The sequence below is a fragment of the Miniopterus schreibersii genome, assembly GCF_964146895.1.
Source record: "Miniopterus schreibersii genome assembly, chromosome: 13".
Classification (NCBI taxonomy): domain Eukaryota; kingdom Metazoa; phylum Chordata; class Mammalia; order Chiroptera; family Miniopteridae; genus Miniopterus; species Miniopterus schreibersii.
Genome location: NC_138113.1, coordinates 39,377,856 through 39,400,164, shown reverse-complemented (window position 1 = coordinate 39,400,164; position 22,309 = coordinate 39,377,856). Strand labels below are relative to the sequence as shown.

Below are 22,309 nucleotides of genomic sequence, written 5' to 3'. Positions count from 1 at the left end.
TAAACAGCATTGCGTAGATACATCTTGTCACGAGGCCACACAGAGAAGGATATGACCATGGATATCTTGGTTGGGTTATACAAACCCACAAATGGAGCCAGGGCATCAACGATGGAGGAGACTGGAAAAGGCTTCTTCATGGACTCAAGTTGGCCATTCACGGGGAGACGGTTGACAAGTTAGCTTGTTAAAAACATCAGGACACACATAAGTCTCCTGCCACCAGAAATGAAACAAAAGAGAGCACTAAGGTTACTCAGAGACCAGTTAGAACAGGACAGAACACATTGACGCTCTCACAGAGAAGACAAATCCAATTCCTGCTCTACTAAAAATAAAACCAATAGACTATGGGTATCAAGAATTTTGGTTGAAAGTGACAGATATAAAGAAGAAATAAGAATAGCCAATGAATATTTTGAAAAAATGATCAACTTCGCTAGTAAACAAAGAAGTGCAAATTAAAAGTTGACAAAGATGAAAAAGAGTGAACAGATTGCAGAGTGCTGGTAAGATATGCGAAGTGATTATTCATAAGTATCAGGTGGCAGCACAACCTCCATGGCTGCCAGATTGTCATTTGGGTCACCCTTAATTACAAGCTACAGTTGTGTTCAGGAAACCCTAGTGTTGCCCATGGTACCCAAAACAGGCTTTAGAAGCCAGAGGTGGCAAGATTGAGACTGGAGATACCCAAAGGCATACCCATCGTAACCATCACAAACTGCTGGAGGTCCTCTGACTTTGACCTTGACCTTCATGTGTGTTTTTCTTAAAAGTCTCAGAAAGGCACAGAAACAATTCTAGAACAGATGAGTAATATTAAAATATTTTCAGTTTGTTTATTTGATGGTCCCGGTGCTATCACAAAGGCCTATAACATCTATGGTGACTTGCCAAATGCGTTTGACTGGAGGATATTTTCAGCTACAGCTGGGTCACTCTGACTTAACTCGCTGATATCCCATTAGTTACAAACTGGATACTGATGTGTTTCTAGGTCACATTTCAATGTTGTACAGAGCAAGAGAGCAATTCCTGTGGATGCTGAGGTTAACGCAGCTATGGTCTGAAGCAGGGTGGAGCCCCAGATGGGTGCAATCTGTTATTTACAGCTGTATGATTTAAACTAAACCACCAGACCCTAAAAGCTTTAATTATAGCAGTGATAATTTGTCTTTTCCTGCTTGTTTTCAGTACAAGTAGGACAAAATCCCAGCTAATGAAGCAGACCTTCTTGTTTCATGAACGTTCAGAATTTATACCTCCAGCTTAGACTGGTATATTCAGCTGTCTACATGACATCTTTGCTTAGTTGTCCATTCTTAAATTTAACTTGCTCAAAACGGACCTTCTTCCCTTACTTTCCCCCAAAAAACTTGTTCTAGTTCCTAAGCGACTAGAACAATGCCTGGTACATAATTGTAATTTTCTTCCCCATGTCAGTAAATGGCATTTCCAACCTTCCAGTTGCTCAGGCCAAAAATCTTCCTCAGACATTCATCAGTTAATCAAAATTTTTCCAAAATCAAGCTCTTCTCACCAACTCCAAGAGATCATCCTATTCCAAGTAGTCACAGCAAGCCCTCAGGAGCCTATTAAGAACTGTTTGTTTGCTATAGTCTTGTGGGTGTTGTGAATACAAGTCCCATTAGCTTTTAGAGGTAGGTATTTTGGGGGCCAATCTCTCAGGTGGAAGTATTAAAAGATGTGGTGCTAGATGCTGGGTCCAGACCCTTTGCTCCTCAGAGAGAAGCTGGGAGTTACGAGTCTTCCCTCACCACCACCAATTGTTTTCTAGATTTCTTTCAGAGGGAAACATGTAGCTATGAATTTGGTATGTGTCCATGGGAGGAGGTGAGTTCAGGAGCCTCCTATGTCACCATCTTGGAACAATACTTCCAGGAACAAGCTCCTTGTCATGGGTCTTGACAATGATTTTTTTGGATGTAACACCACAAGCACAAGCAACAAAAGCAAAATAAACAAGTGAGACTACAAAAGCTTCTGCACAGCAAAGGGAACCATCAACAAAATGGAAAAGAAACCTATGAAATGGGAGAAAATATTTGTAAATTATACATCTGATAAGGGATTAATATCCAAAATAGATAACAAACTCCTAACTCAATAGCAAAATAAAACAAACCAACTCATCAGATTAAAAATTAGGTAAAAGACCTGGATAGATATTTCTCCAAAGAAGACATACAAATAGCCAACAAGTACATAAAAAGTACCCAACATGGCTAATCATCAGAAAAGTGAAAATCAAGACCAAAATAAGATATCACCTCTCTCTTGCTAGGATGACTTTCTTTTTTTTAATCTTCACCAAAGGATATTTTTTCCATTGCTTTTCAGAGAGAGAAGGAGAACGAGAGAGAGAGAAACATCAATGTGAGAGAGACACATGGATTGGTTGCCTCCCACAGGTGTCCTGACTGGGGCCGGGGATCAAGCCTGCAACCAAGGTACGTGCCCTTGATCAGAATCGAACCCAAGGCGCTTCAATCCATGGGCCAACACTCTAACCACTGAGCCAAACCAGCCAGGGTGGCTTTTTTTTTTAAAAAATCCCCCCTAGGATATGTTTTTAATGATTTTAAAGAGAGAAAGGGGGAGAAAGAGAAATATCTATCAGTTGCCTCCTGTATGCAGCCCAACTGGGGATTGAACCCACAACCTAGGTATGCGACCTGTGCAAACTTTTGGTGCACAGGATGACACTACAACCAACTGAGCCACCTTCCCAGAGGATGGCTTTTGTTAAAAAAAACAAAACACAAAATATGTGTTGGGAAGGATACGGAGAAAGGGAACCCCTGTACACTGAGGATGAGAAAGTAAATTGGTACAGCCATTATGGAAAACAGTATGGAGGTTTATAAAAAACTGTAAAATAGAACTACCATATGACCCAACAATCTCATTTCTGAGTATTTATCCACAGAAATTGAAATCAAGATCTCCAAGAGATACCTGCACTCACTGCAGTATTATTCATAATAGCCAAGATATGGAAGCAACCAAATGTTTATTGATAGATGAATAAGAAAGAAAATGTTGCATATACATACTGCTATAGATTGAATGTTTGTGTCACCCCCAAAATCCATGTGTTGAAACCGTAATCCCCAAGGTAATGGTATTAGGGAGTGGAGCCTTTGGGAGGTGATTAGGTTAAGAGGGCAGGGCCCTCATAGATGGGATTAATACTCTTATAAAAGAAGCTGAAGGAAGCTCTCTTTCCCCTTCCACCATGTGAGGGCACAGAGAAAATATGCTATGAGCCAGGAAGTGGATCCTAACCAGATACCAGATCTGCCAATGCCTCGATCGTGGATTCCCTGCCTCTACAATATTTATAAGCTACTTGTCTCTGGTATTTTGTTAAAGCAGCACACACAGACTAAGACACATAAAACAGAACATTATTTGGCCTTTAATAAAAAGGAAATCCTGCCATTTGTGACAACATAATAAGCATGAGGACATGATACTAGGTGAAATAAACCAGACACAGAAAGGCAAATAATGTATGGCCTCACTTATATGTGGAATAGTCAAACTCATACAAGCAGAGAAGAAAATGATGGCTTTCAGGGGCTGGGGAGGGGAAATGGGGAGATGATGGTCAAAGTGTTCAAAGCCTACGTTATGCAAAGTAAATAAGTTCTGGCGATTTACCACTCAGCATTGTGCCTATAATTAACAACGCTGTATTGTATATTTAAAAGTTGCTAAAAGAGTAGATCCTGTGTTTTGTTCTTACCCCCCCCCCCACACACACACACTAATAATAATAATAAAGCGTGTGTGAAGACACTTTGGGAGGTGAAACATATGTCTATAGCCTTGATGATGATGATGGTTTCTCAGTATATACTTATGCCCAAACTCAAGTTGTATACATTAAATATGTACAGCTCTTTACATGTCAATTTTACCATAATAAAATAGTTTTTTCAGGAAAAAAAATGTAGAGACTTAAAAAAACACATAATCATTTTATTATCTCCCTTGGTTCCTGTGGGTCAGGAATGCAAGTAGGGCTGAGCGCTATGTTTCTGAGGTCTCAAGCAATTGTAGTTGGATGATGGCTGGAGCTGGAACATCAGGGACTAGAGCAGCGGGGGACTGGCCAGGTATTCATATAGTCTTCTCTTCATATAGTCTTAGGGCCTCTCTATGTGATCTCTCCACATAGGCTAGTTTGAGCGCCCTCACAGCATGGCACCTCAGAGCAGTTAGACTGCTTCTATGGCAACTGAAGTCTAATAGAGTGAGTGTTCTATTAATCCAATAATGCAGCAAGTTAAAGCTGCATTGCCATTTATGACCTGCCTAGGAAGTCATGTGATATACAAGCCCATCTGAATTCAAAGAAAGGAAAATTAGACTCCATGTACTGATGGGGCAGTGGCAAAGTCACATCATTGAAGATCATGTGGGATTTGGATTTGGATTGAAAACCTTTTTGGAAAGAAGTATTATCTAAACAATATTATGTGTCTTGATCCATGAACATGGTACATTTCTCCATTTATTTCGGTCTTTAAAAATATTTTTCTTTTCAATATTTTGTAGTTTTCAATGGAGAGATCTTGAACATCTTCTGTTATATTTATTTCTATCTAAATAGTTGATGATTTTTATGCTGTTGCATATAGTATTTTTACTTCATTTTAAATTATTTATTGCTAGTACATAGACATTAACAGATCTTTATATTGACCTGTATTCTGCATCCTTGCTAAATCACTTATTAATTCTGTTTCTACATTCTACTGAATTTTATACATGTGCAATCATGTCATCCACAAATAATGAAAGTTTACTTCTTTCTTTCCAAACTTTATGCTCCACCTATACTTTTAGTATTATGTTGAATGGAAATGGTGACAGTGGACATTCTTGCCTTGTTCTCAGTCTCAGAGAGAAAGCATTCATTATTTCACCATTAATTATAATATAAGCTGTAGGTTTTCTGATAAATAGTTTAACCAGGTCAAGAAAATTCTCTTCTATTCCTAGTTTTCTGAGAATTTTATCATGAATTTATGTTCAATTTTATTAAGCTTTTTTCTTCATCTATTGAATTTTTTTAAACCTATTCTGTTAATACATCAATCATTTTTTTAAACCTATTCTGTTAATACATCAAACATTGATTTTTGCAATGTTACGCCAAACTTACATTCCTGCAATAAGTCTCATTTTGTCATGATGTATAATCTTTTAAAATATATTTTCTGGGTTCTATTTGCTAAAATTTTATTTAAAAGTTTTAATCTTTTTTTATGAGAGATGTTGGCATAATTATCAACAGTGTCCCCTTTCACTCTAAATGGGATAAATTCAATGATTACTCTAATAAATACCATGTCTTCTTGCATTTCATTGAATTTGTAATCTTCCTAAAACTTTCTCCTGGTTCTACAAGAGATTTTTTCAGTCTTCAAAATCATATCCCCTTTCCCTCATTCTGTAAGTTTTTTACATATGCCCAGTTTTGAGGTGTGAACAGCAGGATTTGTGGGGTTTTTCTCATCTTCACCTAAGATGAAATCTTTCCAGACTAGATGTTGTTCATCAGTCAGTGTAAGTGTGCGGCCCTTGGCAACACTGTCGTTCCACTGTGCAGTGAACATCTTTTCAGATTAAGAGTACAAGTTGACATGCATCATGTCCAGACCAATTTTCAGTTTCTAGCAGGTGTGCACCTAACATGGCTCCATTCAACTGAGGTTGCATATTCTCCCACCTGACTTTCTATTTCTTTGACCCATGGAGCCACCTGCAAAACTACAATTGATAGTGTGTACTGCTATTAGAGACCTTCCTGTCCCCACCCTGCCTGCAGTGTTTAACTTGTAAATTAAACACCTCCCAGGATATAGTACAAAATTGCTGGTTCTCTTTCCTCCCCTCCCCCATATATATACACTTCCTGACCAGTTATTTCCTGGGAGGCACTCCCTCCAAATAGGTATAGTATTAGCATCTCAAAAAGCAGCACTGCCTTAATAATACTGTATTGCATATTTGAAAGCTGCTAAGAGAGCAGATTTTAAAAGTTCTCAGCATAAGAAAAAAAATTTTGTAACTATGTAAGCTGGCAATGTTAATTAGACTTTCTGTGGTGATCATATTACAACATATACAAATATCAACTCATTATGTTTTACACCTGAAAATAATATAATGTTATTTGTCAATTATACTTCAATAAAAAAAAATTTTAATTTTTTAAAAGCAGCACTTCCATGTCATATGGGTACCCATGTAGAGTTCTAGTTGGTACAGACCTTGAATCTCTCTGTCTATAACAAAAGGTGGGGGCAATTGTCTTCCCATCGACTTCTACTACCTGAGACATCACCTGCATAGGTTTGTACCAATTCAGTGTGTCCCACTTTATAATTAATAAAAATGCTTCCTAGAATCTGGTTAAACCCTTGATTGGATCAAAGTTTCTAGTGTCCTTTTGAGTTCCTGTCTTTTCCGGTTTTCATAAATATCATAAATTGGAATAATCTATCTCATACACTTTGAGCCAAATGGTATTTAAAGCCAGAAGTCATTTCTTTGTGGCTACCTATTTTATATATGTGTTTAGATGTCATTAGAGAGAAAGGCAAGGTTCTGGAAATCTGTGAAATAAGACTGTTTGTTTTTGGTTGGGCATGAATGGCATAAAGAAATAGAACCCAGATGTCAGAGAATGCTATTCTCTTGTCACTTGCAATGAGCTGTTTACACAGGAGATGTTACTGCATGGATTTCAGCACAGAGAGACCCTTTTTCCTGTGTCTCCTCCCCTAGTCCCCTCACTACAAGTCCCCTTTTCTAACCATGGGGCCACTGTCTTTCCCATCCCTTGAAACCTCCTCAAATGCAGACCTCCACTCAGTGAGTTCTCTGCAAAGTGAGAACTCCAGTCTCGCTGCTTTCTTGGAGAGAGTGGAGCCTCCCTCTCTCCATCCTCTCTCAAGTCTCCATCCTGGGTTTATTCTTTTAAAAACATTTGGTTGGGCAGTTAAAGCTGGAAAAAGTCAAGAGGAAGGGTGGTCTGGTAGGGCCCATCAGAGGTAGAGGTGAGCACTTAAAGGCACCTAATCCGTGGGGCTGAGACCCACTCCTGGTAAAAGTGCCTTTAATCTTACCTTTAAAAAAACCCTGTTTTTCAAAAATTGAGATTTCAGATTTGCAGGGCTGACAGGTTTTTTAAAAACATGCTGGGCAGTGAGAATTTTATGATTTTGTTTTGGTAAAAGTTTCTGACAAGAGGATCTGGGATTATTGGGAGATTTATGGAACTTTTCAAAAATTAATTCACTCACTCATTGAATGAATATTTATTGGGAATCAACTAAATTCTAGGCTGTGCTAGGTATGTAAACTTCTATCAGGGGAAGGTAGACATAAAGCCAATAATTTTGGAAGTTCTTATGTACTTATAAGTGTGGTATGGTATAATAGTCATGAATTTAGATGAAAGAAAAGACATTTTGCTTTTCCTAAGTCAAATACTGCTTAAGAAGCCACTTGCCCAGGTTAGTGAAGTTCACCCTGGTGATCCCTGCTCTCCTTGAGCTGATACCATCCAGGAAAACAGGGTGGGACCCAATTCCTCAAGCTGGATAACTCCCACTTTGGCTGACCCTTTCTGCCCACATTGCCCTGCTGTGGTAGCCTTTATTCGGGAGGCTCCACTCTCTCCATGCAAGCTTAACCATTAGAGTCCCAATGAAGGGCCCAAGTTTGCAGACTTAGTGCCTGAACTTCACAGGCATCTCAGCAGTTACTACTGGAGGTGATGTGACGTGGTCAGGCTCACAGAATCAGCAACCTTCTCCTCCAGCCCCGATCTTTCATGGTTCCAATGCCCACCTTGACTCCCACTCCCACCCAGGAGGCCCAAGGCCTCCCCATCCTTCAGGGGATCCTTCCACTTAATACCCCAGGATACCTGTAAGACCAAGAGAACCTAGTGAGGGGTGGAGTGGGGTAGAAGGGCATCCTCATCTTTATTTGGGGGTCAGACAAAATACCCTGAGATGGAGACAAAGGGAAAGGCCCCTTGAGAAGCCTGCAGCCTACTATCAGAGTGCATGTCTCTATGTCTGAGGAATCAGAGGAGGCTGAGGGATCAGATCATTTGGCTGAGCTGGGAAGGGGAGTAGGAGTTAACCAGGAAAGTTTTAGACTCAGTGGCATGGGGGGGGGGGGGGTATGTGTGTGTATATGTGTTCTGAGACAGAGGTAAAGGTGGAAAGTTTATTAATCACATTAGAAGGATGACATTTTGATTGTGAGTATAGTTTGGTGAGTAAGGCTGCTTCACTCATATTTGCATTATTTCTTACCTTCTTGGGACTTTTGGAGACATTCCCAAGGGAACAGGTGTTGGTTTTTACTTTCCAGCTGAATCCTGCAAGAGTCAGAAAGTTCAGAGATGTCTCCCAAAATTTAGGTTGTTTAGAATGATCCACAGAAGCAAATCATTAATCATGATCCAGACTGTACTTTATCCTGACTTTGTTTCTTTCCAATCATTCACCACCAGCATACGTGTGGGGACATGTTTGGTGTTAAGATTCCTGTGTGTGAAGATCTGCACAAGTAGAACCCCTCCCAAAGGGAGGGCATGCTTGTCATTCCTCATTCTCTTAGTCACTAGGTTTTCTAGCTACTTTGTAACTTCTTTTGGTTGTAATGGCTTCCAACAGTTTTTAAAAAATTGTTCCTTTCTTGCTCTCTTCTTTTTTTTTTTTACAAGTTTTTAAAAATAAGAAATGGGCAAAGCCAGCTCTGTTTTCAGAATTAAAATGTAGAACAAATGGGAAAATTGTGGTGCTTAACCTCCCCAAGTTCGAGCCCCCACCAATAAGTTTTATATTTTCAACAGCCCTTCTTCATATGTTCCATTTTCTCTAACTTGGTTCCAAGTTTTATCTTAATTCCCATGTATGCCAATTCCATTGTTATTGGAAAAGGAAAGGCCTTCATGGTTATTGTCAGAAACTGCCCTTTAGCTTCCTCCCTCCACTAACTAGCACACTAGAGAGAGGGTGGAGTGGAATGTGAGCAGTACCAAGAGTGACACAATTCACGAGGACCAGTCAGCCCTTATAGGAACCTGGTTGCTAACCTTTCTACCATCTGTGACCATGACTCCTGACTGTTATTTCCTCTGAGAAATGGGGGGATTCCTTCCTTTTCCGTGGAAGTAGTACAGAAAACAGCTGTCTCATCAGCTGAGCTGGCAGGGACACTCCAAAGAGTCCAAGGAGCTCTGAGATCTGAATAATTAAGAACACAACAGGACCATGTCTTTGATTCCTCTCCTGGAAAGATGGCCCTGCAAGAGAAGTGAGGGTTTCTGTTTCTCTTGGGGCAGGCGCAGCGGGAGGAACAAATCTTGACTGAGCCCACGGCGAGCCAGGCCCTGGGTTTGGTGTTCAGAGGCCAGAGTTCAGCTTCTTGCTCTCACATTTCCTGGTTGTGTGACCCTAAGCAAATCACTTAGTCTCTCTGAGTCGCAGTTTACTCATCTGTAAAATGGGGATACATTAGCGGCTTCGCCACATGTAATATAAGGATCAAGTGATAACGTGATTCAGAAGGGTCTCTGTAAGTGGGAGCAGGAGAGGGAAATTTTGGTTCTGATTCAGTGTGCCCCAGCAGCAACATCACTGAGCTCATCTCACCTAAGAGGTTCCATCCAGGGGAATTCTAAGGCCTTGCCCAACTGGAGAAGCAGATCACTTGGCAGGTTCCTATGTGGCACCAGGAGGACTGTGAGAGCTGCTGACCAGGTCGCTAGTGATCGTTAAGTCAAGGACACTATAGGCAGGCACACTTGCTCTCAGATCTGGGGTGTGGTTTCATGACACAGGTAAAGGCCGGGTCATGGACAGACATGGAATAATACTGAACTGTTTACTGCTATATTTGCAAACATGTGCCCTCAAGTTTATATGAATGCTCACAAGAAAAAATATTAAAAATCAGAGGTCCAGTTATATGAAAGTAAAAAATAAAATGAAAGCATCGAGTCTCTTTCAGGTAAGGTTAGAAGTCAAAGGTTTTTGTTGTTGTTTATTGAGAATGACAGCCCTGGGCAGTGTTTCTCAGTGGTTAGAGCGTCAGACCCATGCACTGAAGGGTCATGGGTTTGATTACTGGTCTAGGGCACATACCTGGGTTGCAGGTTTATTCCCTGGCCCCAGTCGGGGCTTGTGCAGGAGGGGACCAATCTGCATGTCTCTCTCACATCGATGTTTCTCTCTCTCTCTCTCCCTCCCTCCTAACCTCCCTTTCACTCTCTCTAAAAATCAATGGAAAAAAATATTCTCAGGAGAGGATTATAAAAGAAAATTGAGAATGGCATACACACTAAAAGGAAAAAAAATAACTGAATTATATCTGAATAAAGGCCAACTAAATTTAGATTTTTTTATTAAAAGAAGATAAAATATTAATATACTCTTAAAACTAAGGACAAAATACAAAATGTCACTCATTAAAATGGAATCATTTGAATGCTTAGTTTCTCATGTTGTTGGTAAACAGAGGGAGAAGGGGAGAGATGGGGAGAGGCTAAGGAGGCAGGTTAAGGTGCGCAGGAGGCAGCCAGGAGGACGAGCTGAAACAGAGCGCAGGGAAAGAGGCGGCGGCGGGAGGTTCTAAAGTTAGCGTGGAGCCAACGAAACCGCTCTTGTCACTCGAAGCACGGACCTCAACAGAAGTTACTACTGACTTTGGTTTTCTGATTATCTCTCAGAGTCATCACTTCTGCTCTAGAAATAGCTCATCTACCTGTTTTAGGAATAAATGCTTCTTTCCACTGGAATTTTGAAAATTTTTGATGTGCAAAGGGATGGCTTAAGTTTTAAGAATTTTCTTTGTGTGATCTTAGTTATATCTTAAAATCCATTCGCTTACTTTTTTTTCTATGTTCCTGCTCGTGACTAATAAAAACTCAGTGGCTAAAAAGTGGGAGTGTTTGGCCTCACTGGACTGATTTGCTTCTGTGTCAGATCTTTGAAGATTCAACTCTATACAACATTCCTAGAAGAGACTCAAGGATCCTTAGGATCTGAAATATGACAAACAAACGTCACTTCAGATATTTGCTTCTGATGATGTTAGTAATGGTAAGATTTGGCAGGACAGAGGATGATACATGGATATAAATTAGTGGTCTCCCCCTTCCCCTTTCCATACATTCATATATTCACCACACCCCGCTGGGGACATCTCTCATCACAGGTGGCCATTCTCAGTCTCACACTGCTAGAACAGCACATCACACTCGGAGGGTAGGATCAGATGTGGGGTGCAAAATTTCCTCCCCAAAGTTTCCATGTCCACCCCCTTTGAGAGTTACTGGTACTATGGTAGTCACTCAAGAATAAGCCAGCATCAGACAGAAAGTCACTGACCTACAAGCTGTGCCTTCCAGTCCTACACATGCCCCAGTTCAGCCCCATCTTCCCGAATTGGGCACATGCTATAACTGCCTATTCCATATCCGGTGACGACAGCAGTGACAGCCACCATGCATTGAATGGCTGCCATGCATCAGGCTCTGATTACACCCTTAACACACATCATCTCATTTAATTTTCATTAGTGACTCTGTGCTGAGTGTCATGATTATCCCCATTTGATAGGTAAAGATATTGACAATCAGGAGGGTTTGGAATGTTGTCCTTGGGTAATTAGTGCCAGGGCTAATTGAGCCCAGAAGCCACAAAAGTCCATACAATTTTCACCATGCCGTGGGCCTTCAAGAGCCCATTCCCTATAGTCTCAGGCACAGTCTTTCCATGTGGAACTACCTTGACTTTTACCATTTAAAGATTCCTATGTCTGATAAAACGTCTGTCCCTTTATAGGCCTAATTTCCTAATTTTGAATGAGCATCTGAAAGAAAAAAGAGTTTTCCACTGTGTGGGAGGTTGGACAGAAGGGAGGGAGGAGGCACATGGCCATGAATATGTGGTGCTTCCAGCCTATAATGAGCTTATTGCAAAAGGTCAAGGGTCACTTGTTCCAGCTGACTGAGATACAGGGAATGCCCCATTTCCTGGGCAATGAATGCACAATTCAAGGGCCTAGTCAGTCACTGCTCCTTCTTAGCCTTTAAACCATAAATCTAAAAAAAAAAGAAAAAAGTAATAATAAACAAGGGAAGCTCTTTAAGACTCCCTCAGCAATCTAGTCTGATTGATTTTTATTCAGGGAAGATGCCAAAAAATCCCCAACTCACGACAATTTGTTTTTTTGTAAGACACTGAAAAGAAGGAAAACTCAAATGTTTTTGCTGCCCTTCGTTTGAACGTTCCTAATCCAAAGTAAACAGGGGACCTCTGTCCTTTGTGCTGGACAGTGGTGGACACAGGGCCCTTGTTGGAGGAGCGGGGTATGGGCCCATCTCAGGCCCCAGTGCACACTGAGGCCCCTGTGTCCAGGCCAGAGAGACAGGCCGGGCTGCCTCTGACTCCTGCCCAGGCTGGTGCAGCAGGGCAAATGGTTGGTGTTCAAATCTCATCTCTGCCCAACCCCACAGGCATGTCTACCTCCACAAAAGGAGAGAAACTCTCTAATCCCTCATTCTCGGCAACTCTGAAACCCACCAAGCTGCACTCTCTGCCTTTCTTTATGAAAGAAATAAGGTTTCTTCTTATTATGAAAATGAAATAAATTCATTGTAGAACATTTAAACAGGAGAAGTAAAGAGAAGACTAGACAAAGAATTGCTTCAAACCACCCAGATCTAAGTGTTAAGCATTTTGGTACATCTATAGTGTATATCTGCTTCTTCAGGTATGGATATTATATTTATGGGGGAGGTATAACATTTGGATCATACCGTACATTTCTTAGGGGTGTGTTGTAAATAATCACCAAAGAAGTCAATTGGATTAAAGGATTCAATGAAAAAATGGTGGAATAAATATAGATGACTACAGGGTGGGCAAAAGTAGGTTTATAGTTATTTGTATGGAAATAATACAAGAATTAATAAATAATGATACAAGAATAAAATGTGTTTCATGTACTCACGATTGTAAACCTACTTTTGCCTACCCCTGTATTTATATCAGATGTTGTTAACCTGGGGTCCATGCATAAGCTTCAGAGAGTCTATAAATACATAGACTAATATGCACAATTTGGTATATTGATATATACAGATATAGATATAGACATAGCTATACGGGGAAAAAAGGAGTTCATAGTTTTCATCAGATTCTCCAAGACATATGTGATCCAAGGAACCAATAATTTCTATTAACTTGGCTGAGGGAAAACAAGGAATGTAGAAAACCGCCTACCACATAGCTGGTAGAAATGTTCAACTTTTCTGTAGGGCAGTTTGGACACTCGTGTGTGTGTGTGTGTGTGTGTGTGTGTGTATGAGAGACAGAGAGAGACAGAGAGAGAGAGAGAGAGAGAGAGAGAGAGAGAGAGAGAGAGAGAGAGAGACTAATTTAAAATAGCCATAAGATATTATGATGTTAAAATAATGCAAAAAGCCTGGAAATGAATGGGACCAAGAGTATAAAAGATTTGTGATATGATAAAGGTATTATTTCAAATCAGTGAGGAAAGAATAGATAAAAATAATGAGCCTCAAAAATGTTAAGATTCTTCACCATGAAATCAAATTTTATGATGAAGGTTATAGAACAGTGGTTACATTAACCTTTTAGATCAGATTCCCTGATTATTCCCTTTTCTAAGCCATTATTTTTGCTTTAATTGTGACTCCTTAGATTTATTTTTTCTTTCTATTTAAGTTAAATTGTCACTTCATTTAGTCTTATTATTTCTAAATAATAAAAGAAAAATTGTGGCTACAAATTTTCTTTGAATACATTTGGCTGAATCCCAAATATTTTTATTTGAAAGCAATGTATTTATCTCTATAGAACAGAAAATCTTGATCTGTGTATATTGAGTTAATTATATTAGAAAAATTTTCAAATTCATCATAACTTTACTGAATATTTAGCCTGTGGAGGTGACACAGAGAGAAATATTCAGATTTCACAAAGTGTATCCAATAGCTACAAACAAAACACCCTAAAATTTAGTGGTTGACCAAAGGTAGAACATTGACCTTTTATTATTCCTCATGATTCTGTGAGTTGGATGGATTCATTCTTACAGAGAAATTCAACTGGTGGATTGGATAGGGCCTGGGTTCGGAAACCGTGGCTCCTCTTGCTTCACAAGGCCTCCCTTCCTCTAGGAGACTAGACTGGGCTTCTGCCCAGCGTGGCAGAAACATTCCAGGAGGACAAGCCCTAATGCACAACAGCTTTTAAGTCCCTGCTTGTATCATTCGACCTACTGAGTCCCACTGAACTAAGCAAGATACATGGCCAACCTCGGACTCAGTGTGGGAGGAAACTACACAAGAGCGTGGAACAGGAAGCATGCTTCATTGGGGACCATTAATGCGAGGATCTACCACATAAAGGGATTATAGTTTGTCCTGATAGTTTTCCTCATATTTCTAACAGTTTTGACCAAAATGACCCTGTTTATATATTAATTCTTTTTTGCTGCAAATTTTCATTTTCTCATAATTTTATTACCTCATCAGATTTCTTATGGCTTGTACTCACAGGGCAATTGTGTTTGCTTTTTATATCACTGTCAGGTGTGTTTCTTAAAGGTTTCTAGTTGGGTTTTGTATTTTTAAAGGGGAGTTAAAACTATTCGCATTTAATGGGAACATGGTAACATTTGTGCTCACTTCTACCATCTGATCATATATATGTTTTCTGGCTTTTACATTTCTTGGACTTTTCATAATTCTATCCTTTTGCTATCATTATCTATCTATGTATCTATCTATCTATCATCTATCTATCTATCTATCTATCTATCTATCTATCATCTATCTCTATCTCCTCTCTTTTTTTCCTCAAGAAATATGGATACGTTCTGTTTTTATTTTATTACTAGTAATCTTTAAATTTTTAAAAATAAATTTATATCTCTAGCAAAGAAAATAATATTGCAGTAGCTATTAATTCTCTTTAACAAAAGATGACAAAACAAGTATAATTTTTTCTTTCCCTTCTCCTATGCCACCCTGTCCTCCCAGTTTCTATAACAATAATCTGGGCCTTTAAATTTAGGTTATTAGTATTATTTAATCCCAGCTCCTAATTCCTATATATATGTTTTCTTTCAAGAATTATCTTCACTCGTTTTATTAACTCTCCCACTATCCCTTCCACCTCACACATCAGACTACCTGACCCACAGTGGCTCAGACATTCAGGACATTTAACTATATCATAAAGAAAGGTAGGTGAAGGGAGACAGGTCCAGGGTTGGTTCAGCAGCTCTTCCACACGCTTCGAGGTCCTCAGTGGGCATCTCTCAGATTCTTTTGGCCTTCTCATAGTCCCAAGGGGAATGCCACACTCCCGACAGTTCATCTTTAGACAGCCATCATCGAAGCAGGAGGAAAAGTCAGGCTCCCTCACTTCCTGTCATTACCGAAAAGCAAACTCCTCCCCAAGAAGTCTACCAGGAGACTTTCCCTGACAGTTTGTTGGCCAGAACTTAGTCCCATGCCCAGCCCTAGGCCAATCATCAACAATGGACTAGACATTGTCTTGCTTTTTCTTCTGGGTCAATCACACGAAATTGGAATCTGTTAGCAAGAAGGACAGGAAAACGGTCATCCTATTGGCAGCCAACAATGAGTGCCACGGCATATAGAAAACCAGGAGTGCTGCTCCACATTAAGTTCTACTGCTTTCATCAACTCACTGACATTTCTTTTATACTATTTCTTTTACATTATTGAATTTATTTGCTCGACTGGAATATCTTCTTTGGAGTCTTTTTTTTTTTTTCAGTTGGGGTGGTACATGGTTTACTTTTTAATAACTGGTTGTCTGAGATATCTTAGTATGAAACAGAATTTTAAGTCATAATCATTTCTTCTCAAAATCTAATGGATATAGCTTTGTTGTCTTTGGCATTTATGTGACAAATGTCAGTATTATTTTTTTTTCTCTCAGAGGTAACCTGATACTTCTGCCTGAGGGGCTCTATGAAGCACAGAACACTTTACTTGTCCACTGTCGAATCTCCACTGCCTAACCCGGTGCCTGGAACATAACAGGCTTGTCATGGGCCAGTGTCTGTGAAGACTCCCCAAAGAGCAGAGTTTTGCCTTCATATTACAGAGGTTTTTTCCTCCCCTGCATGCTGTAACCACATAAAGCTAGCTGGGAGCTGGTGTGGCTGCCTTACCATCACTGCCCCAGACATCAAATGTGAGCCCCCAGGGGATCTCTTTCCTGTGTGCCCAGTACCTGGGCACTTCAGGACACTTCAAGAGGATGAACATTGCCCTGGTCAGGTGGCTCAGTGGGTTGCAGTGCCCTCCCATGCATCCAAAAGTTGTGGGTTCAATTCCCAGTCAGGACACATACCTAGGTTGTGGGTTTGATCCCCCCCACTGGTATGTGTACAGGAGGCCGATTGATGTTTCTCTCACATCAATCTTTCTTTTTCTCTCTCCCTTCCTCTCTCTCTAAGAATCAATAAAAAATATATCCTCGGGTAAGGATTAGAAAGAAAAAGAAGATGAACATTTGCCCTTCCCGACTTTCCTGTGATTAATTTTTATCTACAGCCCTTGTCACAACCAAGCTTGGATCTGGATCCAACCAGCATTACTGGATCTCTTGGGAGTCCCTCCCTCAAGAGATCTTTTTTTTTCTGTGAGGTGAATTGAAGGTTGTCGAACCCTTCTCTCAAACCGGTCTCATCTGCATTAAGTAATACAGAAATTCCTTAAAATGTCTGGTATGTGGGTGGAATCCTTTTTTTTTTTTCTTCCTATTTTGAACAGTGACAGATTTCCCCTATCATTATTTATTTTTATTCTTTATTTTTGGCTGTTTTGATGGGACTTTGGAAGAGAGGCAGGATGGGAAGTTCAGTGTGACGGTCTGAATGTCTGTCGCAGAATGGAAGTGTTCCTTGCACTTTCCAGAGTCTCTTTAGAAAAAGTCCCCTTCTCCTTAGAAATCTATGAAAAGTACAACCCTCTCCTCTCCTCAGGAGTCCCTCCTGTTTGGGGAACACGAACATTTTCTCTATCAGCACTGTGCTCCTTTCTGGGCTCCCTATTAAAAACATTTTGGATATCCTGGTTTTGTCTTCCTCTGTCTCATAATTTCTCTCTCATAATTTTTTCCCTCTTCCTCTGAGCTTAGGGAGAAATTTTGAGTTTGTCAGACAGATTGACCCATCCCTGAAAAACAAATTATTGAGCCCCCTTTGCAGCTCTTAATCTTCCTTTGACTTCTCACTCCTTAGTTCTTTATATTTCCCTTTTCCTGTCTATCCTGTGCTTCTCTTGGTCATCACTGCCCTGGCTCCGTCCACATCATCAGTTTTACTTGCCTAGGGGTTTCTAGGTGTGTGATTTAGGGCTTTCCCCCCAGCACTCCTGAGGGCATCTTCCCAGTCTTCAGAGCAATGTGGCTGCATGGTTGAGGCGGCCAGAGGACAGCAGCAAGGACAGCAAGGACGGAACTGAATGCACAGCTCCTCCTCCAAGCGTGCTTAGCGTCTGACATGAGCTGTGCTGAATCCTCTGGGCACCTCGGCTGCATCCAGTCACCTAGGCACTTCACGAGCTATACGAGAAGATAATGCCTTTGGTTGCAGCAGCCACCTGGTAACTCCAAGCCTCAGAGACTCAACCTAGTGCCTTGATGTCTTTGCGCTGCTTGGACCACCCATGGAATCATCAACCTCCAGACCTCAATATTGGGCTTTAGAGCCATCCTGTGATATCCTTGGGAAGGAAGGATTCAAGTTTAATACACAACTTCAATGTGCATTCCCAAGGCAGACCTGAGTGCTGGGCGATGGAAGATGTTAAGCAGAAGGTCAGGCCAGTCTTTGGGCAGCAATGGCCATGAATATCACCCCGGTAGCTGAGGACAAAGCAAATGCTTCTTACCCCACCCACTATGCTGGTGATGAAAACTGTAAAAATGGACCAAGCATAAGGTTTCCCATTTTCCTTTCAGCTAGAGATAAGGAATACACTAATAGCTAAGTCTTCATAGGGAGCTGATACTTGGACAATATCTTACTCTGGATTAGATTTCTTTTCTTAAATCCCTTAACACACTAAAATCTTCTCACTCTGCCTAAACACAGTTCTCCAGAGTCCTTCATAAAATATCTCTCTCCCTCTTCTCTCTCTCTCTAACAGATCACATCTGACTTTTGCCCTCCTACTGTGCCAGGCACCCTTTCCTGTTTTCCTCTGCGCCCCCTGTCTGCTGCTGCCACCAAGGAAGGTCTTGCAGCCCCCTGAAGCCGACTGTGGTCATTGCTCTCTGAGGCTTGTCTGCAGGAATTGTGATTCCTTCAGTGCTGAGGCTCATGGCTATGCTTCCTCCCGACGAATGTCTAGGCTGGTTACTCACTGATGTCTTGGGTAATTGAGCAGTGGCAGCCTGAATCATTCAGGGAAGACTCCGGTGATGGTTGCCCACAGTCACTTCTACAGATGAATCAGGACAGAGGAGGAGGCTGATTACAGTGAAGAAGGGGACTCTTTAAACACACGCTCTGTAATAAGTATGTAGAAGAAAGGAAAGAGAAAACTAACAGTGGGATTTTACTGGCCTCTGAGTGGAACATAACATAGTTCTAGTTCACACAGGGAGGAGAAACCGATTGGCTTCTTACAGCAGCGGTTCTCCTTGAGCTCAGGGCCAGCTGAAGCACGTGTGTGCAAAGGCAGCCCAGGCGGATTCCCAGTGCAAAGGCCACCTATTCATCAGGTTCCATGTCCACACAGAAACAGGATCTTCAGTGGCCAAGGGAGACAGCTACAGTGCCTGTAGCAGAAGAAATGCACCCACGTGTCTGCATAGCTTCCTGGAACTTCACTCCATTCGCACAGCAATGTATTCCATACCGCCCTTTAGGGAAAAATGGTTTCTTGCTCTAAATCACATTCTGTAATTTTCCCCCCACTCCTGTTACACCACAGACTGAGAAACAAATACAGAGCTCCTGACTTACCTGTGACGCTCTCCCCTGTGGGAAGGTGTGTTTGTGTGCATGCACGCACATGTATTCATATGCAGCAGCAAGTTCTGATATGGGAATGATAAAATAAAGATAATGGGAGGAAACTGAGAGAAGGGAAAAGTATGGCCACTGAGGGAGTTTTTTTCTTTAAACCATAGCTAGATTTGTTGATATCAAATGCTGTGCTAAGCATGCAAAAAAAAAATCCTTGTAGTTATTCCTCATAACAACCCAGTGAGTTCAGTATTAGTCTTGTTACAATATGGGAACTGAGAAGCCAACACATAGGCTTGGAACCAGCTCGTTTTGCTTTTAAAACTAGGTTCTGCCACGTGCTGGCTTTGCAACTCTGGGTAAGTTACTAAATTCCCTAGGTCTCAATTGTTTTTATATTAAAGAGAGATGGAATCTACCTCATAAGTTTGTTGTGAGGATTAAATGAGATACACAGGTGCCCAAGGCAGAGTGTTAACATTTTAGGTTATTAGGTGTCCTCCTACTTCTATAAATAAATGTTCAAAAAATTATTTCAGTTCAGTTTACAACAAATGCTGTAGACATTCTAAAAACAAACAAACAAACAAACCCAACCCCGATTATCTGTTTGACTTGAATAAATTAGAAAGTTTATAAAGTTTAGGTATGGATTGGCTCTTGAAAATATTGGGGGAGAGTCAATAATTTCCATGCATTAGAATGTGCTTTGGTTTGGATACTCTTTAGTTTACAAGTTGGCAAATTACTCTTGATTTCCCAGTCCTGATGGGCATGTGCTCACTGGCTTGATTCTGCTGCCACTTCCCTCCACCCCCAACTTCACGTGAACAGAGAGGGGGAAACTGCTGAACCTGACTCTCACCAGCTTGGACACCCAGCCCTCAGCCACAGTAAACCTGATGTGTGCATCCCAGTGGGAGTCCTAGAGAATAGGAGAGCCTGAAGATTGATTTCTTCCCTCTTGTAGCCAAGGCAGGCTAGTCTAGGAAGGAGACAGATGAGCCACCAGAATAGGTCCAGACCAGTTAGAAAGAGGTAGACACAGATGCTGGAAGGGAGTCAGGGACCACTTACTAAAGGAAGCGTGTATGTGCCCTGTATCTGCGTGGGCGTGGACAGAGGTACCCCGGGGAATGCCAGGAAACATTCACCATGGATCATTAAGGGCTGAGAGAACAGCGAAGTCTCCTCTGACAAATGTATTGAGAGGAATGATTTCTCAAGGTTAATTTACACTGTTCTCAAAATCCCTTTCCACACTGGTGTTTCCTGCTCAAATGTTGAAGCCAGTGGCTGGTGCTTCCTTTCTCAAACTAGGCCTCCCAGCTCATATGAAACAATCTTAGCAAAAGTCAACCCGGAAAGTCTGATCCTTGGGCCAAGGAAACAGCAGGAGATTTCCCCCTGCTCCCCACCCTCATCCCACCAAGAAGAAGGGGTCTACCTGGGGCAGCCAGGCTGGAAGAGTTAGAAGAGAATTAGTCCCTGAGCTCCGGGCACCTCGAGAATACCACTGGTCACTGCCTTTTGGGGGCATACTGTCCCTATAGACATTCCCCAAGGAACTTATGAACGGTTCCCAAGGAACCTATGGTTCTTCCATTCTCTGCCCAGAATGTCTTCCCTCTGTCGCCTTCACTTCCCCAAGTTCTAGCAGCAAGGGCCGGCTCAAGTTTATAAATTCTGCAAGGGCCCCCCAGGTAGCTCCAGCACACACACCCCTGGCTCAGGGTGTACTCGTGGGCATGCTGCCCCACTCCTGGCCGCAGCGCCTGTACTGGGGTGGCGTGGGCTGGGGGTCGTGGTAGATAACCAGGTGCCCCGTAAACAGAGACCCATCGTCATTGTCAGCCCCGACCTGCTCAGGCCAACATGTACGAAGACCCGCTGATCTTAACCCTGCGCCTGCCCGTGAAGGTGGGGCGGCTGTGCTGGGGGAATCAAGTGTTCTCTGCTGGGAGGAGGGCGCAGGTGAGCAGCCTCGTTTAACAACTTCTCTGATTCTAGGGAGCACTTTCCTTAGGCCAAGTCTCGGCAGGCGGCTGGCGAAACTCAGAGGCCAGGTCGTTTTCGGGGGCCGCGTCCCTGGCAGTGGCAGTGGGCACAGGTGACCCCCGCCGGGCAGCTCCGCTCCGCCGCCTAGAGCCTAGAAGCTGCCACTGGTCCTGGGGACACTCCGGCTCCGCAGCAGGCACCGACCCCTGGCGCAAGGGGTCCGGACCACGCTGAGCCACTAGTCTGAAGGTGGTGTCTGAAGTCGGGCGCTTCCTGCCTTTTTCTTGGCCTGGGTGCCAAGCTCCGGCAGCAGGGCTCAGAGAGTCCGGATCGCCCCGCCCCGCCGCCCGCGCCCTGCAGGGTGCGCGCAGCTCCCCGCCCCCAGCCCGAACCCCCACCTCCTATGCCCTTAGGGGGGCACCCCCACTGGGGCGGGAGGGTGGTCCGCCGTGCCTGTGGCCGCGTGGAGTGGCGGGGAGGTGACTGTAACCGCCCTCCCGTTTCCGCCCAGCCGCGCCGGAGGGCGAGCGCCAGCCGAGGCGCTCTGCTCGCTCCGCCCGCCGCGCGGGGGCTGGACTAGCCTCGCCCGCGCCTTTTCCCCCCGCGCCGCAGCGCCGCTTCGCCACTCGGGCACCGCAGGTAGGGCAGGAGGCTGGAGCGCCTGCTGCCTGCCGCCCGTAAAATGGTCACCTCGGCTGGACAGCTCGCCCTGTTCGCGCTGGGTACGTACGCTGCCGACTGCGCGTCCCCTCCCTTGGGCGACACCCCGTTTTCTCCTTTCCCTTGTCCCCTTTATTTCTCTTTCCTGGGGGGTTTCTCTGACCGCCTAGAAGAGTGGAGAGGTGTCAGTGCTTTGCAAGGGTTGGAGGCTAAGAGGCAAGGGGAGTCGGCAGGGCTTACTAGGGATTTGGGGAGCCCATCCCAAAGAGGGGGGCCCGTCGAACTCCCAGGCTTTCGGCCACGAAGTGCCCTCCCGGGCGGTGTAGCAGGACGCCCGCCCGGGGAGGGGAGCGGCGTGAGCTCGGGCTTGAACTTGAACCCTCCGCGCCCGTGCGTGCGCGCGCCCTCGCCCACAGCGCGGCTCACCTGGCCGCCTCCGAGCTGCTTCCCCCGCGCCGGCGGCACGTACGCTCGCGAGGTGACCGGCGGCTGACCCTCCGCCAGACCTGGCCTGCTTACCTTTGCTGCCCCCTTGCCATCC

General features: G+C 43.0%; 1 protein-coding gene across 1 annotated transcript in view; it reads left to right on the top strand.

The window, feature by feature from the left end:
* The first annotated feature begins 21,613 nt into the window (after positions 1 to 21,613).
* Positions 21,614 to 22,309, top strand: part of TGFA (transforming growth factor alpha) — an 87,702-nt gene continuing 87,006 nt past the window's right edge. The window contains exon 1 of the mRNA XM_081156599.1: positions 21,614 to 21,830. Coding sequence (XP_081012725.1) covers positions 21,791 to 21,830 — 40 coding nt within the window. The 5' untranslated portion in view covers positions 21,614 to 21,790. The remainder of the gene's footprint in view (positions 21,831 to 22,309) is intronic.